This window comes from Miniopterus natalensis, chromosome 3 (assembly GCF_054644295.1).
Source record: "Miniopterus natalensis isolate mMinNat1 chromosome 3, mMinNat1.hap1, whole genome shotgun sequence".
Taxonomy (NCBI): domain Eukaryota; kingdom Metazoa; phylum Chordata; class Mammalia; order Chiroptera; family Miniopteridae; genus Miniopterus; species Miniopterus natalensis.
Window position 1 is genome coordinate 8,978,186 of NC_142083.1, and position 20,558 is coordinate 8,998,743.

General features: G+C 32.2%; 1 protein-coding gene across 2 annotated transcripts in view; it reads right to left on the reverse strand.

The window, feature by feature from the left end:
• Nucleotides 1-20,558, reverse strand: part of NIPBL (NIPBL cohesin loading factor) — a 170,948-nt gene that overhangs the window by 25,382 nt on the left and 125,008 nt on the right. For both annotated transcript variants that reach the window (XM_016224049.2, XM_087815303.1), the window contains exons 21-32: nucleotides 19,905-20,043; nucleotides 18,319-18,401; nucleotides 17,606-17,738; nucleotides 16,588-16,731; nucleotides 13,081-13,170; nucleotides 11,123-11,337; nucleotides 10,914-11,016; nucleotides 10,546-10,644; nucleotides 10,302-10,448; nucleotides 8,392-8,526; nucleotides 7,425-7,523; nucleotides 6,299-6,352 (exon numbers count right to left, since the gene is read on the reverse strand). In XM_016224049.2, the coding sequence (XP_016079535.1) occupies nucleotides 6,299-6,352; nucleotides 7,425-7,523; nucleotides 8,392-8,526; nucleotides 10,302-10,448; nucleotides 10,546-10,644; nucleotides 10,914-11,016; nucleotides 11,123-11,337; nucleotides 13,081-13,170; nucleotides 16,588-16,731; nucleotides 17,606-17,738; nucleotides 18,319-18,401; nucleotides 19,905-20,043 (1,441 nt within the window). The remainder of the gene's footprint in view (nucleotides 1-6,298; nucleotides 6,353-7,424; nucleotides 7,524-8,391; nucleotides 8,527-10,301; nucleotides 10,449-10,545; nucleotides 10,645-10,913; nucleotides 11,017-11,122; nucleotides 11,338-13,080; nucleotides 13,171-16,587; nucleotides 16,732-17,605; nucleotides 17,739-18,318; nucleotides 18,402-19,904; nucleotides 20,044-20,558) is intronic.

Here is a 20,558-nt window from a genome sequence, read left to right on the forward strand (position 1 = left end):
TGCTGTATATATCAATAGTTTATTCCTTTATGATGTAGAGTACTATTAAACTGTATGGATATATCAGTTGTTTTTTTAGCCCATTCACTGGCTGATGGAAACAGAGATAGTATTTAATTGTAAAATCAGGCAGGAGAAACCAAGCTGCTCCTTCCACACTTTGCTTAGAAGTCTCCTCAGCTAAATATACAATTTCATTACTTGAAGGCCTACCTTCCACAAAATACTGAAACAAGGACACAGTTCAGCCAAGTTCTTTGCCACTTTATAACCAGGACTACTCTTTCTCCAATAGCAAGTTCCTCATTTCTATCTGAGACCTCACCAGAATGGCCTTTACCATCTACAGTTCTACCAACATACTGTATGTGATATGTATTCTCAAAGACAACAAAGATTTTCTCTACAGCTCTCCTTTTTTCCCTCTGAGACGTCACCAGAACTGCTTTTAAATGTCTTTCCACAGCAATATCAGCTTTTTCTAGTATGCACCTCAAAATCTTCCAGTCTCTACCGATTACCAAATTCCAAAGCTATTTCCACATTTTTAGGCATTTGTTTTAGCAGCAACCCACCTCTTTGTATCAATTTCTGTCTTAGCGTGGGCTGCTATAACAAATAAAATAATCCAGGTGTCTTAAAGAACAGAAATTTATTTCTTATAGCTCTGGAGATTGGGAAGCCCTAGATCAAGTTGCCAGCATGGTTGGTTTCTGGTGAAGATCCTCTTGCAGCCAGCTTACAGAGAGTTATTGTCTTACTGTGTCCTCACACAGCAGAGAGCAGAGAGATCATCTTTCTCATGTCTCTTTTTTGAAGGGCACTAATCTGATTGATGAGGGCTCCACCCTCATGACCCAATTATCCTCCAAAGGTCCCATCTCCTAATATCACATTGGTGATGAGGCTTCAACATAAGAACTTTGGAAAAACAAAAATATTCAATCCATAGCATTCTTTGAGGAATCCTTTTGAAAATGAAGACCCATAGACTACTGAAAGCTTTTACTATTAATTCCACCCCCACCCCTCAATCTTCCCTAAAGGAACCTACAACATTTTACCAGGTTAACTGTTACTTAGGGAAAAGGAAATTATCAGATCTTTTAGGGATTACTGAAAAGTAGCTCTGAAATGAAGCTAATTCCAGGAGACCCAAAACATCGCTGTACCCCACCAATCAGAGTAGGTATGGAGGTCAAGTGATCCAAGGAAGTATAGCTCAGATCAGGTCTATTTCACAATGAGGTCAGTGGGTCCCCAAACCCATTCTATGATTATTTTCCCCAGTTCTTAAATACGTAACTGGAATAGATGTACGCAGATGACAGAATCTCCACCTTGGCCCTTTGATTTGTGGAGTGAGAGCTATGGAAGGGAGAAAAGCGAAGTGGAAGCCACTATGACTGCTTCTATCTAGAAAAATAGTAAATCAAAAGCAATATTGCATTATTCAAGAGATTGTCGAGATTAGTGCTACCATCAAAGACTTGAAGGATGTACCTATGGCTTCATGGGGAGTTCCCTATGATCAGTTGACAGATGAAGAGAAGACTTGGGCCTGGTTTACAGAGGGGTCTGCCCAATATGCAGGAACCACCTGAAAGTGGAGAGCTGTACCAATTCTGTACCTTTCTGGGACATCCCTGAAGGACAGTGTTGAAGGGAAATTCTCCCACTAAGCAGAACTCTGAGCAGTGTATTTGGTTGTTCACTTCCTCGGAAGAAGGAAAGTGTAATTATATGCTGATTCATGGGCTGTGGCCAACGGTTTGACTAGATGGTCAGGGACTTAGAAAGAACATGATTGGAAAGTTGGTGACAAAGAGCTCTGGGGAAGAGGCATGTGGATAGACATCTCTGAATGGGCAAAAAAGAGACAATATTTTTCACTTGAGTGTCGACTGTTCACGAAAGGGTGACCTTGGCAGAGGAGGATTTTAATAATCAAGTGCATAGAATGACCTATTCTGCAGATAACTTCTCTGAGGATATCAGCCGCTTCCCCCAGCCACTCCTTTCATCACCGAATAGGCTCATGAATAAATTGTCCAGGGTAGCAGGGATAAAGCAGGTTATGTATGGGCTCAGCAACTGGACTTCTATTCATCAAGGCCAACCTGGCTATGGCCACCTCTGAATGCCCAATCTCCCAGCAGTAGAGAACAAGACAGTCCCTGATATAAAACCATTCTCTGGGGGATCAGCTAGCTACCTGGTGGCAGGCTTATCACATTGGACTGCTTCCATCACGGAAGAAAAGCATTTTGTTCTTACTGAAATAAACACTGATACTGGATACAGATTTGCTTTCCTTACAAGCAATGTTTCTGCCAAAACCACCACCTATATGTGCATGTATATATGTATGTATTCACATACACATACTAACAAAATTATTAAGTCAGTGAACAGTTTGGTACATGTATAAATTTGAAGCTATTTCATGTAGTACTTGAATTTTCCTTAGGAAACCACATTTTATGAATTGTAAATCATTGATCTATAAGAAACTGACCCAAGAAGGAAATAGTAAAAAGGAGAAATATCTGAAATTGGATGGAATGAAAGTGTGTATATGAACTCATGTGGAAATAGTGTGCTTATTTTTGACTCAATTCCAATAACTTCAGTAGTCCATTCTCCATATCCTTCCTAGCTTCTCTTAAAATGTATGTATACATCTTGTTATAACTGCTAAATGGTAATGTCTCTGTCACATGTATTTGTATAAGTATTTTTGAGCTTTCTTTCTTATATTAAATTAAACTCTGCTAGTCTAATGATTATATCACAAAGTCACAATGTCATTGGTAAACTAAATTGTTGACAGGAACTAAAGTAGGAAAGCATAAAATATTGAGAAAAAATTGAATGGATAAAGTAACAAAAGAGAACTACAGAGTCAAGATATAAAAAATATAAAACTACTACTGCTTAGAGATTAAAATCTAGTCATCTCTTTTCTGCTTCTAACTTGTCAATAATGCATAGAAATATTATCTTAAATTCTTACACACACACACACACACATACACATATATTTTAAATTGATTTAAGAGAGAGAGGAAGAGAGAGGGAGAGAGAGAGAAGTCAATGATGAGAAAGTCATTGATCGGCTGCCTCCCATGTGCCCCGAGGGGGACTGACCCAGGTAAGTGCCCTAACCAGGAATCGAACCTTGATCTCCTGGATCATAGATCGATGTTTAACCTCTGAGCCATGCCAGTCGGGCTAGATTCTTTTTAGTAATACTAAATAATAACATTTCTGGCAGTTACTTTTATTTCTTAATCATTTATTCTAATTATCAGGTGAAACATGGATATACTGCCTTCTAGAAATTACAATGTCCCCTTTAGAATAGCAGAGATAAATATAATGAAAGTAGTAATAAAGGTATATAATATAGTTAATTATTTGATTTAGAAGGGAAATGATGCCAAATACAGCACGTAAAATCATGAAATGGTTCATGAAGAGAATCTAAGATATTATAGATTGAATAATATAAGGACTCATCATGAAGGTGTTTAAAAAGACATCTTAAAATTTTTTTTAAAGCAACATACTGCTACACACCACCAGAATGGCTACAGTTAAAAAGACTGACAATACCAAGTACTGGTGAGGATGTGGAGCAAGAGAAACATTGCTGGTTCAGCCATTTTAGAAAAGCAGTTTTGGCAGTTTCTCATTTACCACATGACTCAGCAATGGCACTCACAGAAATTTACTTATGAGATATGAAAACACACATCCACACAACTTGCACACAAATATTCATAGCAGCATTTTTCATAATAGGCCAAAAAGGAAGTAATCCAAGGGTCTATGTATTTATGAATTAATAAAGACATTATGATACTACTGATACCATTTAGCAATAAAAAGGAAAAATATTAATATACCAGCAACATTCTTCTAATTAAGAAAGTCAAACACCAAAGACTACAAGCTATATGATTCCACTGAAACAAAATTCTACAAAAGGTACAACTATAGTGACAAAAAGTAGACGAGTGGTTTCTCAGGGTCAGGGAAAGGGGCTCCACTACAAAGAGGAACAAGGAAGCTTTTAAGGGTGATATTCTATATCTTCATTGTGCTAGAGGATACATCACTATATATATAATTATTAAAATTAATCAAGATGTATACCTAAAATTAGTGAATATTTTTGCATGTAAATTATGCCTCAATAAAAAAATTTTAGTTGTTAAGATATCATTAAATACTGTTTCATTACTAAAAGTATTGCTAAAAATTTTAAAGCTAAAAACTTTAAAGTAAACAGAAAGAAATGAACTTCACTAGATAGTAAATTGCTGACATAACCAAACAGGAAAAAGTTATTTCAAGACAAGCTTCTAATGGTATATCTTTAGTGAGCTATAGATAAAAAGAAATGCAAAAAAAATCTCACACTGTATCTAGTAATCTTACTGTTAATATAGTAGGGCAAAGCAGATAAAAATTATGTTCACTTCCTTTGGTACCAATTTTTACCCTTAAAGGAAAGAATAAAATAAAAAAAGGAGAATCTCATAATCTTAAATTTGAATTATAAATATCAATATAAGTTCTTGATTTATTTTTCTTTTTCTAAAAAAATACATATTTTAAAAAGGCCCAAAGCTATGATAACTCTTAACAAACAGCCACAGCACCCAGATAATTCCCACTGAAGGGAATTAGGGCTCCTTGGAAAAATGGCTAATTTCAGGTTTGGGCAGGAAATGCACAATATGAGTCTGGGGCATCTTGTAGAGGCAGCAGTTACTCAGGTTACAAAAGAATAACGAGGTTACATCAAAAGGATAAAAGACCAACTTGAAGGGACTAACAATGGGCAAAGATGGTACAATCTGAGCTTCAAAATGAATTACGATTGTAAAAAATTAAAATACATCAAAACATAAAAATCTGTTAGTTCATACTGATATTAAAAAATGAAAAAACTGATTAGTGATCTTTGGAGGATGACATGGAAACTCATTATTCAGAAAAACGATAAGTAATGGAAATGAATCAAGCATTTCCTCTGCCTTTCCTATACAAACTATATTTCACAGTAATAAATAATCAGGACAAAATTCCTCTTTAAAAAAGAACCCCAGATAATTAATACGAAACAAATAAAATAATTAGGAAAAAAAAACACATTTTTTGGACCTTCTAATGAAAATAATGAATCTAAGTAATCATTTAAAATCAATCCTGAAAAACTTTGTAATAGATGCATCAGGCTGACAACACCTTAACTCAGAGATTACTTAAAATGGGACAACCAAATATTATATGCCTCCTGATGTGATGCAATGATATTCAGCATCGCCTATAAGTATTGTCCCTTACTCTCAAAACTGAACTTAAATATTATTAAGCCTCTAGATCTAAGAGGTACAGGAAAAAAATGGTAAGTAGAGAAACAACTTAAATGACATCAGAAGGAAGAGATCTTTGAAATCCAGAATGTAGGACATTCTACAGAAAAACATGTAAGTGGCATGAAAAAGGAGGTGTAAGGGGTCAACTATTATAGATTATGAGACTTAAGAGCCATACCAACCAAAACAACTGCAAACCAACTATAAAAAAATATTTTTGAGACAATCAGGGAAATGTGAACAATAAGTATTAGATATTAGGAAATAATTTATTAATATTTATTTTGATATAGATGACAATGATGTTTTTTTTTTGAAGCAATTTCTGTTAGAGACAGATACTAAAGTATTTATGGGTGAAATGATATAAAGTATGGGAATTGCTTTAAAAATATTACAGAAAAAAAAGGATGGGCGAGAGATAGATTAAACAAGACTGGGAAAATGTTGATAGTTTTTGAAGCTGGGTGATGGGTACTTATATTTATTCAAAAACTTCTGAATAAAAAAATTTATAGGGTGATAAACATTTCTACTTATGAAATTTTATAGGAAATCCTGTATGTTTTATAATATATCAGATAATGTAAGTATATATTTAATGCAATCTGTATACCTATTTATAGATCTCATGTCTATCATCTAGATTAAAGTCATAAGAAAAAAATAATTATCTGGAAGGGAAGACAAAATTTCAATTACTGATTAAAAAAATTTATTTGTAATAAGTAATTGAATAATGGATTAAATAGGGGTATTAACCAAAACAGTCTAATATATTGAAATAAATTATCCCTACCAAAAGGCAAATATCTAAAAAATAACTAAAAATGTTATATCATAAAGTCTACAAAGAACTTCTATTAAATTTCATGTTATATGTTATCAGGAGTCAAAATAACACTCACGTTTTGAAGTAGTTGCTCAAACCAGTCATATCCAGTATCTCTGCATGCTGCAACCTATGGGGTAAAATATGGTGAAACTATCAAAACTAGAAATTTACTTATTCTAAATAAAATACTATTTTTTGCTTTAGCCTTAAGTATATAAATGCCTCATCAATGTCCTCAATGAAAAATTTTATTTATTTTTATTTTTATTTATTCTTTTTATTTTCTAAGTCTTTGAAATCTGGTGTAAATAAACTATTATTTTCAGTAAGCTGATACCTTACCAATGTTGAAGAATTTTATTCTAAAAATATTTTAGAATACATTAAAATTAGATTAATGTATTGAAATTAAATGTGGTAATACATTTTGAACAATAACTTGAATCTCATGGTGTGAGAAATAACTGTAAGGTCTAAAACAATAAAAGTGGAAATGTTTGCTTCCTATTTTCCTTCTAGATAGCAGATCTAAAGACATCAGTGAAACAGAGATAATCACGTAATTGATAATATAAAAATTCTTATGTTAAAACTGTGAAAAGTATCATGAGTTAAAAAATTTATAGCTTGAGTATAATTAAACATAATGATCCAAGTACCAATCTAACAAAGAATGTAATATCAACACCGTTTACAAGGAATTCTTTCTAAACCCTTTGAAATTGAATTCCTAGGGCTTCTCATGTTTCTAGAGTTAATATTAAGATTTTATATTTCTGACTTCAATATATTGTTAAATGTCTTTAAAGTTTTAATAAATTTATGCATCTTTTTTAAAATATAAATTAAACATAAAGAAACTAATCTTACTTTATGTTTTCTGAAAAAGATAGGAATTACTATCTCATTTCAAATTGCTATCCTTGGACTACTAGTGTACCTATTCATCATTCACTTCTTTCCCTCTCAGGTTTCAATGATTGGAGAAATTTGAAGAATTTCAATATCGGTGCTTAAGTCAATGAATGCCAAAATACGGGGCTATGTAGCAACACCAATCTCATTTTACTTGCATCCCTTGAATATCTCCAGAAATATAAAATAAGGGAAGTAGTATTAAATGTCAAGGTTAACCAAATATCTCAATATTGCCCCTCCCTTTGTAAAATGGACCATCCCCTTGTTGCTGTCCTTCTTACCACATCAGTGATGTTTAAAATTTTCCTTGTCATTGCTTCTTTGTCATTGTGTGGAGTTGGAGTAAACCAGAGTTTTTGGAATGTTTCATTTACTAATTTCTAGAAGAAAGAAAAATTTCAAACTAAGTAATTCTAGGAAAAATATGGCAAAATGCTCTATCCCAAATTCTTATTGAAGCCTAACAGAAAGCTACAAATAACTAATCAAAACACAAGCTACTGGGAAATGTTTTATATGAATTTCTCAGTTTTTAGAAAATCAGGTTTCTCAAAATTCTAATTTTTAAATTTGGTAAATATTTTAAATGGGTGACACTATGCCTAGCCTAGAACTTCTGCATAGTACACACTTACATGTTTTAAATCAACCTAAAAATATATTTTTATTAGATTTGGGGGAGAAGTTATTTAAAACAAATGAACAAAAATATTGGGATAATCATACACACACACATATATGTAAATTCACTAATAAACTCAGGATAAAACTTTCAACAAACTATTTACTAATTCAGAAAACCAAGCATATATCATGCAAAAATATCAAAAATAACTTTCATTTGATAATACATTTCTTAAATATAATGCAATCCCTACAATGCCATTAAATATTATAATTGCTGAATCTGTTGGGAAAGAATCCGCTTTTATTAATTAATACAAGATCTAGAAATAAATATGTATTAAGGTAAGTCTTTTTCTTGAATTTATAATCTTAAAATATTGATTCACTTAACAAAGTTTTATATACATGGATGGGCAAAAGTAGTTTTACAATTGTGAGTATGTGAAACAGTTTATTCTTGTATCCTTATTTATTAATTATTGCATTATTTAGCATACAAACTGTAAACCTACTTTTGTCTACCCCTTATAGTTAAAGCAACATCTAGATATAATAAACATTTAAATTATTTTAACACATTAATGAAAAATGAATTTTAAAGTAGTCAGTGTTTTATCTTACCTTAATGCCCTCTTCATCATTAACTCTGCGAATCATTTTTACACACATTTCTGTAATTTTTGGAAATGTTGGTTGTTCAATACAGATGTCTCTTAGAATCTTTATTACTCTTTTCCTGACACTGATGCCAGTATCCTAAGGACAGAAAGGTATTTTTAAATGCTAAAAAAAAAAAAAATCAATAAGCCTAGGTGTATAAAATTTCATATAATAAAATTAGAAAATAAATACCAACAAGCAGGAGAGTCACTATAGAGTGATAAACATGGCCTACACAGTTCTTCTTTATATGCTTTCTTATGTTACTATAAAATATGGGTTATTTTATTATATTGTCATCATTTGAAAGTGTGATATCCAATACATGAAAAAATATTAGTTAGCACTGAACACAATACTAGAGTATCAGCTTGCGAAAATTAAATGGTATAACTAACATGAAGCTTTCAGAATAGCGCCCAGCAATTAAAACAGCATATGAAACATTTTTAGCAAAAATGTCTAACCTAAGTCTAATCAAACCATTGTCACTATCTTGTGGTTTATAGAAAACACAAGAAACAGAAGAACCATTTAAACAAAACAATAAGGAATAATAAGACTCACGTGGTCAGTAAATGTGTAAAAAAGAGTTAGAGAATACCTTAATTTACAAACATGACCAGCAAATGCAAGGTATGATCTTTGATTAGATTGTTTAAAAAAAAAAGGGTAAAAAAGAATTTCTGGGTCCAATTTTTGGGACAACTGAAGAATTTGAATATGAACTGGTTATTAGATAATATTTTGGTTGAGTGAGATAATGGTTTTTATTAGCAAGGGCAGTATCCTTAATTTTTGGAGAGTTAAACTCAAACATCTATGGAAGTAGTAAAATGTTTTAGACTAATTTAGCAAAAAATATAGATGACATATGGTGGTAGATACATGGGTGTTCACTGTACTATTTTTCTTTAACATTACAAATTTTCATAAAGCACTGAACACTTAGTGTGTAAAATTATTTTCATTATGCAGTTTAGCAATTGTGAAAATATTGTAGAATATATTCCCAGGGCAGATGCTGTCAGAGTTCATTAGCTCTGAGAATACTGTAGGTTTTGCCCTTCATTCTTGAAAAGACTGAGGCACTAAAATTCCTTTGTTTCAATCAAGATTTTATGATAGTTGAAGCGGAAATTATCTATAATTCTCAATCACACAGTATTCTGGTATTAGGCTAAAGGTGAAAACTCCTGCTACTGCACGTGTCTAATGCATCTCTGTCAATATGCCTGCAATGTGTGGTATGTAGATTCTGCAGATATCTAGTAATGCCGATGTTTCCCTTTATATTCCAGGAAAATGCTTGAGGGCCAGAGAAATCCATGACATACAAGAAAATTAAGTATCTGAGAACAGTATTTAAGTTTGCACTTAAGACACAAATGACTTTCTGGTTAAACTTGCTTATCATAATTCAACTTTAAGGAAACATCATGCAAACAATACACATAAATAATTCAAAAATACTGTCAAATATCGAAGTTTTGTACTTAGCTCTCACTGAAATAATTCTTCCTATTTATATACATACATACATATACACATATAATTACTCCAGATTCCTGTCCAAAATATTTAACTATGCCATGTAGTTCCTAACATTTACTCATCATAAACTGATACAATCAAAAGGCAACAGTAACTGAAAAAAGGAATCCAATTTTCACCAATGATTTGTTTTACAATATTGAGCAGCCCTCCTGAAATACGTCCTTCTTTAGAAACTGCTATAATTCACAGATTGGGCAATATAAATATATAACTGATATTTACTTTTCTAGCTTAACATTAAAAAAAAGATGTGATAGTACTAGGAATACCAAGTTATATTCATGAATCAAATAAAAATGACAAAATAAACAAACCAATATTCTTTCAATCAGCATATCATAATACTGCTCAGCAAGCTGAGGTCGACAAAGGACAAATCGACCTAGTAATTCTACTGCTGCTTCTCGGACACTAGTGGAGTTATCCATCAATCGTCCATGAACTCCACGCTGCATATCAAGCTGAAGAAAAATAAAGAAAATATGCAATTTACACGTAGAGCTAATATTTTAATTTGCATAGAAAGCTCAATTAAGAATAATGTGTGCTCCTCTTTACCCTTGCTAGGATACTGGGGTCCACAGCAACAACCTCAGATAAACACTTCATGGCCTTTGTTCGAACAGCAATTGCATTTTCACCAAGAACTCGAAGTATCTGCCAAACAAACATGGACATTTTCATAAATTTTAGAACACATAACATTTAACAAAATATAGCATGCTAACAAGCAAAAGAACAAAAATAAAAATCGTATTTCTCTCTCTTAATTTTTATATGTGAGTAAAAGACCTATTGTCAACATAGAAACAAATGCTACTTTCATTTTTATCTGTTTTCAATAATGAACAGATATCATATACTACCCAAGTATCTAGAATTAGATAAATTAATATCACTGTATAAGAAATTCTGGTCCAGTTTACCTGTGTCAAATAAATATCAAAGCTCTGGGCAAACGGCCTCATAGAGGCCAAGTATCGAACAATCAAACAAGCATCATCATAGTCCACAGTATCAGAGTTCATCCTGCAACAAAAAGTCATTAAATTTTTATTTATTTTCTTGTAAAGCAGGTAAATAGATTTCAGAGAGAAAACTAAGAAAGTAAAGATGTCTTCTCTCTGGATCTTACTTTAATGTGCTGAACTGAGAAGGCGTGGTTTTGATAATGCTTCTAAGAAACTTTTTCCGGTTTTCAGCTCGATGCATAATTTGACCAGTTGTCTCAACTTCCTTTGCATGATGTGTACCTTCAGATGATTCCTCATCTTTTTGTGATTTCATTGCTTTTTCTGTTTCCAGAGTTGTGTCACGGAACCACTGGGCTATATAGAATTTACGAGAAAACTATAAAGAAATTAGATAAGATGTGAGTTTGATGAAATTGGTACACAAAATCAGGAATACAAATATTAAGATTTATTTTAAAACAACTTCCATTAGATAAAACCAGATTCTAAGAAAGTTGGAATGTTCAGAATATCTAAATAATAGAAAACATTATTTTACTTTTTCCCATTATAATGGTGTCAAAAGATAATTTGATAAACACAATTGTATTAAATCTAGAATACTACTATAGACTACTTTAAGGACAGTATCACATGAGTCAGTAAAATTAGATAGATAATGGGTCAACTAAAAAAGTTCAGAGCAAATGGATAAAATGCTGAAGGCCAGAGACTAGTTATTTTCAAAATTTCAACTTCTTAAAGAAATACACAGCCAATTAGTATTGAAATATTTTAATGCTGAGTCATACCTATAATCTGTTCATTTCAATGACTGAAAACCTTCAGTAGTTGGCTAAATAGCTTAGTTATCTTCAATATCTTTAGATTCCATCAGTTAAAAAAATATTTAAAAGTATCCCAATATATGCATTCTGTTCCCTAATATAGTTATAAATTTTAGAGAAGGAACCATTATACTAATGTTTTTGATACTTAATATAGTATACACAAAAATGAATTAAGGATTATATTAAAAATAAATATACATATAAAATTCTAATTGTTTCTTTTTATATGCTAACAGATCACCTCTTGCACCACCTGGGCCATGACCACTTTGAGGACCAATGATCCAGCCTTGTCTCAAAGATAACCTACAGAAGATTTCCAAATATTTCCCATGTCACGCAATTTCAGTGCAGCAAAACCTCAATATAATGGACTAATTCAGGTGAGGGTGTGTCCATTAAAGCCAAAAGTCCGTTATATAATAAAGTAAGTTTTCTGAATGTAAATGTTAAAAAATTGACAAATGAGTTTACCTGTTTTTACTTATGTAGGCAGGTTTATTAAAATTAAGTATGTATTAAAAGTTTCATTTCACAGAAAAGTTTTCTATATGTATTACTGTAATTTTAAATTTATACTGAATAGGTCTAGGAAATGCATGAATTCACCAGTCACCAAGAGAAAACAAATGCAACACATCTGGGGCTTGCCTTAGTGCACATCGGAACACTGGCCAGCAGCATTAAAACTGCTGCAGACAGTCACAGACCACCCGACAATTAGTAAATGGAACCAATTACTTCTTGAGATGTGGCTAATCATTCCCAGAACATTGTTTATGAGTAGTGACTCTTGGATTTAAATATGGAGACTATAGTTGTAGATATGTAATATTTATTTATGTTGGCGAAATCACTACAGCGTTTTTCCAACATGTGGTCTATTTGCTAATGTTGGTTAAAAATAATGGTGAACTAATAAAAAAAAAATAAGCTGTTAATTTAATTATAAGCAAATCTTGGTTAAAGGCATTTTAAAATTAACAGGGTGTTAATTTTCACATATGACACACAGACTGGAAATTTTGTCCATTAAATCTGAAGTCTGTTAAATCAAGGTCAGCAAAATCGAGGTTTTGCTGTACACTATAATATCTGTACCAGAATTCAATATAAGACAAGTCAATTCATAATCATTCTTTGCTGTTTAGATTAGCAACTATCCTTTTGTTTCAAAAACAGATATTCCAAACAATTTTCCTCTTCATGATAATTCCCAAGTTTCTTTCAGACCCAATTTGAATAAACATGGCATAAAAAAAAAAAAAAAAAGATTGATAGAATCCTACCACTAGTGAAGGATCTGTCTCAGTGTTTTCTTCCAAGTAATCAAGCAACGCTTTTTGCAACTGCTGGATTTCATCTTCTCCTCCTGAAACCTATAAAATAAGCCAAATAAGAAAAAAAATTACTAATGTACTTTAATAAATTCCATAGTTGTAAATATAAATCTGAGGAAAAAAATGATAAAAATGGAAATATAAATATAGCAAGTAAATGGAAGAAATAGAATACTTTTTTTGAATATATCGATAGCTGAGGTTGGGCTTTTTTCTATGAACTTCATGTCATCTTTCTTTGAGGAAGCTCCTAAGTAGCTGACATAAAATTTATCAGAACAATGTGTTAAATCCTCAGAGGTAGAAAGGTCCTAGCACTGGTTTCCTGTTTGGAAAAAGAAACAACTCCAAACTTTTAATCTGGTAAATGGAAACTGTTATTATCTGTACTATTATGTGTTATAGGTTTCTTTGGGATGTTATTTTAAAAAAGGACATTCTGGAAGGGGTATATTTTTATTTATAATTAATATAAAAATAGTAATTCACTTCATGTAGGATATTAAATATACAGTGGGTGAGCTGTTCACTTGATAAAGGAGCAAAAAGGTACTGAATGATTAGGTCCTGTCAAAAATAATATAGAGAAGAAATTAACTGTGAATTGACATTCATGTCTATAGCTTATACTATAGCTTTGCCTCAAGAAATGCCAAATGTATGGTTTAGAATACATCTAAGTAGAAAACAAGGATTACAATACACCATGTTCTAGGAGAGTGATGAAATGGATACCTTCAGAAATTCATCATAGAACTTTAAACTAGTACACTGCAAACTTTCAAAAGCAATTTGAAGTATGCCAAGAGCCATAAAAATATTTACAAATGACTCCTCCTACTACTACCATTGTAATTAGGTAGTTTATTAATAGTAAAATAGGAACAGAGCAAAGGGGAAGACAGACATTATAAGCATATGGTCATCTGGGCAGCTTTGCCAGGAAGCTGCAACTTTATACTCCCCAGGGAACCACTGGTCCATTCCCAAAAAATCACTGGGGGAAGGGGTCCAACAAAGGAGAAGATGGGCACATGTGCAGTGAAGTCGGGGTGACGTAGGGAAGGTGCTTGCCTATCAGTCTAGCCTGGGGAACAAAGCAATTGGCTAGGAAGGAAGAGCCACTGTAAGCACATAAAATCCTGACTTAATTGATTAAGCTCCTAGTTATAACCCTGAGACAAAGAGTTCTCACTCTCTTGTTTCTTTTGCTTTGTCAATGCTTCCTTGAACTTGCTTGCTCTGTGACCCATGATAGTCCACCATGTGGCCTTAGAAGCCGCATGGTCATCCCACACACAATGGGCTACAGCTGGGAACACAAGCTAAGCAAGCCAGATGCTGGACTGAACTGTGCTTTAATATGGAGCGAAGACTCTGGGCAGTGGCTTTAATTCTAGCCCTAGTGAAGACAAGGCTGGACTTCTTCCATGGTGGAACGGAAGGAGATGGGACTTTGGAGGGGAACTCCCTTAATGTTACTTCATCAATAAAGCTTTCCAGTATACCTCATCTTCCCCTGGGGGCCTCATGAAATTCTTATTCCTGTGGCATCCCAAGAGCGCCACTTCCACCAGCAACAGGTGGAGACACAGAGAGCACCCCACTGATAACACTATCCCTACTTTTATAGTGTACTATCTACACAGCCATAGGTGACAAATAAAAGGTCCTAGGTCCACTCTAAGAAACAAGGAAAGTCACCTAGTACCTAGACCTTGATTTCTAAATAACCATTTCCAATAAAAAGAACCAGCAGTACTTGGAGAAATGGCTGAATTTAGGGTTGTGGCAAGGAAAGTTAAAGATGAGCCTGAAACATCTCATTGTGCCACAAAGTAAGAAAGTCAAGAAAGAAAGAAATATGTCAAAAAGATACAAAAGCCAGGTTACAGGGGCTCTTACTGGTCAAATCTTGGACAACTTGAGCATTAAAATAATAACAAGTTATAACCTATTAAAAAGAACAGGAATGGTAGTATTATATTAATGGTAATGTCTTGTTTTTGATAATTGTACTGTAAATATTAAGTGAGAATTATTTGTAGAAAATATACATCAAGTAGTGGTTCTCAAACTTCAGCTTAATCATTAAAATCACAAGGAGAATATAGTATACCACAGATGGCTGCGCCCCACTTCCAGAGTTTCTGATTCAACAGGTCCCAGGAGAGTCCTGAGAATTTGCATTTTAACAACTTCCTAGGTGATGTTAATGGTGCTACCTGTTTAAGGAATTGTGCATTTTGAAATCCAGTGGTAATGGGGGCTTTGTGTCTGCTCAAATAGTTCAGAAAAAAATGCTTAAACAAATGTCAGTTGTCAACAATTAAGGAATTTGGGTAAAACGTTTATGGAAGTTCTTTGTACTTAGTATAATTTTTCTATGAGTTTAAAATTATTTCAAAATACGAAGTATAGTAAAAAAAAAATTAGAGGTTTTTTTTAAATATATCTTTATTGATTTCAGAGCAAGGAAAGGAGGGGGAGAGAGAGATAGAAACATCAATGATGAGAGAGTCATTGATCAGCTGCAGCCCGCAACGTGGGCATGTGCCCTGACCGGGAATCGAACCTCGATCGCCTGGATCCTAGGTCGATGCTTAACCGCTGAGCCACACCCGGCCGGGCTAGAGGTATTTTTAATGGTCAACATGGATAAGATTATGGACATTAAAAAAAAAAAAAAAAGAGTAGAAAAAAATGAAAACAGCAGTATGCAATAGGATTAGAGATCATTTATCTACCAATTTTCTTAAGTAACTTATACTATTACTACCACATCACCCATATTTAAAATAAGCACACTTTTTCCCTCCAAACATTAAAGCTCTCTCATACAATAAAATCAAAACAACTCTTCCTCACCTTTCCCCACTATAAAAAGATACACAACATTCAAAGGTAGAAAACAATTTGATTGGGTGTGACAAATCATCATCTCAGTAAACTAAAGATTTAAATAAAACTTATGTTAAACCAAACAGAAAATAACATCATACATTCATAACAATCATTTGTAAAAAGAAAGCAAACTGAAGATTTACATAAATCATTTCAATGTTGGATATTATAATTCACCCTATGGTGTTAACTTTCTCTGGTAGGGCTTTTGAAAAGTCCACTTTTAAAAGTATAGATCTGGCCCGGCCGGGCGTGGCTCAGCGGTTGAGCGTCGACCTAGGATCCAGGCAATCAGGGTTCGATTCCTGGTCAGGGATCATGCCCAGGTTGCGGGCTCGAGGCAGCCGATCAATGACACTCTCATCATTGATGTTTCTATCTCTCTCCCCCTCTCCTTTCCTCTCTCTGAAATCAATAAAGATATATTAAAAAAAAAAAAGTATAGATCTGATTTTGAATCTACAAAATGAAATGCAACACTGACACAAGAATATCTAAAGAAAATACTTAACTATTATTTATTCCCATAATTTTAATCCTTTATCTGAATACCTGTTTTAAAATTCTCTCTATAGATCCTTGATCCATTTTGCTTGTGACGGCATCTTTCCTCAATCGGGCAGCAACAGTTCCAAGGTAATCAAGAGATGCCACTCTTAAAGCCATCTCTGTTGACTTGTTGCTGAACTGATGAACCTAAATATCAAAATAAGGCAATTTTGATATAATTTAATCAGTTTATGACAGTATATTTTTAATAGCAATTTATCATATAAATTCCAAATCCATGTTGTATTCTCTAAAATATACTTTTTTCTTATGATATTTTTCCATAAAGTAATTACCTTGAGTTTCTGAAATCTGATTAAAAAAAAAAAAAAAAAAAAAAATATATATATATATATATATATATATATATATATATATATTAAAACTCCTGAAGAATACAGTAAATTTCTTTAAATAGGCTCAACTGTTTGTTAAAAATGAGATTATCACTAAGAATTTCTTAGGCTGGAATTCTGATGCCTATGAAACATTATCTTGGTTCCAGAATAGTATTAATATATTTTCCAGTTCACAGAAAGTAAAGTCCCATCAGCTTTCTAACAGTCTATATTGCACATGTCCAAATACAGTTTAAAAATAAAAACAAATCACAATACTTTTTTGTATTTCCCTATTGTTACTAATGAGAACTAAAAAGTGTCTTGTTTTTAGAAATACTCTTAAAGATGACCAAGTTTCACGTTAATCAGTTTCATGCTTTGAAATGAATTAACTACAGTAAGTTGACTCAGTGTTGAGATGCTTTTAACTAACAATATAAGAGTTCCAAACAAACAAAGTACTATTATCTTACGTAATAAAATGAAAGCACCAAAAGTCACATTTCACTTTTCTATAAAGTACTGACAATATTGTGTACAGTTATGCACATGCAAAAATAGAGATGCAATGGTCATATTTCCTTACACATTTTAAAAGAATTCATCATCTGTGAATCAGAGTATATCCTCATTATGTTGTCTTCTAGTAATCTAATAATCTTTAAATGCTATACTCTTACCAACAGTCTCCCTAACAAACTAAGGAGTAGTTCAGCAGCTGGCCATTCAGGCTTATTGACTGTTGAAAGAAGGTCTTGAACAAAATTTTCAAATAGTGGTCTGTAATCTTCTTCACCTTGCTTACTACCACATCTGTTCAAAGATAAATAATGAAAAGGCTGTGAATTTAGGTGACATGTCCACCAATATGACTGAAATTTTGCTAAGTTTTCTCTATATCTAATAACAGGATATCAGGAGAGTATATGAAAACATAGTTTAAAATAAATCTATTTCACAAACTTAATTTCCCCCCTACTATAGGGAATTCATTTATTGACTAATATTTACATTACTTTCTGACAAGTATAACACATTTTAAAATAACCACTGTTTTTCTCTCTATGAGATTACTATACATTTTTATGAAGGCTAAGTAACCATCTTTCCACAAGTTTCCTATTCAATTAGAATGCCCCAAAATTTACTGAAAAAAATTATAGAATTTCAATTTAGTATTTTCACTTTTGGAGTCCAAAATATAAGTAAGTTCACAAAATTTAAAATTTTTAATATTCCAAGTACCTCATTTTAAAGATCAGGAAATCAAGAGCCAGGGAGATCTACAAAGGTTCAGATTATGGCAGAAAATTGGATTAATCTTTTACTTAAAATAAATAAACTATTCTCTATACTGGGGAAAATAAAAATCTAATTATGTTACTATACTCACTTTTTAAGGAAGATGGAAAGGAAGTTTTGGGCTGTTCGCATGGCTGTTTCGTAAGAGTTGGTAATGACAACATCTTGGTCAACCTGGATGAGAAAAATAAATTTATACAAACATAAGAAATAACCAGCAAATAAAAAGTTAAGCTGCTAATGCTATGTTATTACTGAATATGTGTAATACATTCAAATACTAAAATGCTTATTCTTTTGTATAAAAAGAGAAAAGCTACAATTAGCATATTAAACATATTTCAATACTTTATATAAAAACTTAATACTTAATAGAGTTCATATTAATTTATTAAAATATGTAAGAGTGACAAATGTGGTTAACAAATACAATATTTAATAACTGCTTATCAAGATCTAGAGATTGAAAGCACAAAAACACTGCAAGCTCAAACTTTATGAAACATGAATGTAATACAAAAGAAAATTCAATTCCTTCATTAGAAATTTAAAAGCTAGGATATAAACAGTCAGTTCAAAGTCTGGAAACCAAAAGGTGAACAATATACGAAAAAACTCATTATTAATCAGGAAAACACAAAATAAAACATGGTATCATTTCACACTGACCAGACTAGGTCAAATCAAAAGGCAAGAATGTAAACTAAAACTAGATGACCACTTGGTTGCGCAAACTGACAAGTTCCAGTAAAGTTGTATGTACATTGTGATTTAATATTCTACTTCTATCTAAAGAAACTCTTGCTCTAAGTTTTGATATAGTTATATGATGTTTAATCAAGTCAAAAAGAATCCAGTATTATTCAGTTACATCTATTAAAACAACGCTGAGTGAAAAAATTAGCTATAAATGTCAGTATACAATTTATTTAAATTAAAAAAAAACAATTCTGTATCAAATTTATGCAGGTAAATACATAAATGGAACAGTAAACACTCTCATGATACAGGTCACTGATGGTAAGGAAGAGAAGATTGGAGAACAATGGGATTAGGAAAGAATGGAGAAATGAGAGGGAACTAACTTTGTCGATATGCATTTTTTACTTAATTAAAATTTATTACACGTTTCTGAATATAACATAATAAAGATATAAAATTGTCCCTGTTTCTTTTGACCTTTTTTGAAGCAGTACTATAAAAACTTAGAAAAATTATACACATTAGTGTGTAAAAGCTACAAACCAAAAGCATATCTTAGTTATGATTTATTTAACACTGAGGGCATAAACTTATTTTATTCATGAGTTAATTATAATTACATATGTTATGCATTAATATATTACATATTATAACTGTAACATTGTTTCACATTCAGTATCTCACTGGAGGTTTTCAACTTGGTATGGTAGGCTTGTTAGGTGCTACCACCTCACTTCAGAGCTGAAGTAACAAACTCAGGTCTAAGTGATCTGTGTGGTTCACCACTGGCAGATATAACAGTCAGAACCAGAACTCAAGTCTCCTTAAACTTAGTCTAGTGCTCTACAAGGACCCTAAAAAGCCTAGCCATGAAGCCCTAAATAAGAACCTTCAGTTTTTATAAGATTGGCAGAGAATATATGTGCTTTTTCCTATAAAAGTACAAAGTTATAAAACTTATGAAAGAGTTCTTACTTTTTTATTTGAATCCTCTTCTGAATTAGAGTCCTTCTCTGATGATGGTAAGTGTACTACACACTGAATTAATTGTAAAACCAGTGCTGTAACCATCTGAATATACATAGGCTCTCCATCCATATCACTACTGTTTAACCTTTAATGGAGAAGAAAATATTTATTCATATAGAGTATAAAGAGAATTTCATTTTTCATGTCACCTATCATCTGAGTTTCAGGATGCTTTCTTTACTAATACTTCTAGGAATTATCTTTAGTGTTTACAGTAGTAGCATGTCTAATTATTTTTAATAAATTAGAAAAATACCAACTAAATCCCTGTGCATATTATATAATTAAAATAGTCAAAGGAAAATGTAATATTTAATACAAATTTCCATATTCTATGTGTACTACAGATAAAAAATTTGTAATAATAACTATATTTTTCAAAATGATTTTTGAAATGAGAAGTCTTCAAGATTTCTAAATGTCCATGCATCCTGGCATTCATTATTATTAAAATCTGCTACACAGTCAGCTCTATGATCATCTATCTGTGCAAGAGTACAAGGTCAATCTTAAAGAATATAAAAAAAATGAAATTCTAAATCTTTTGTTCTAAAGATACTATAAAAACATAGGAATTCTTATATGCTGATAGCTTTTCTT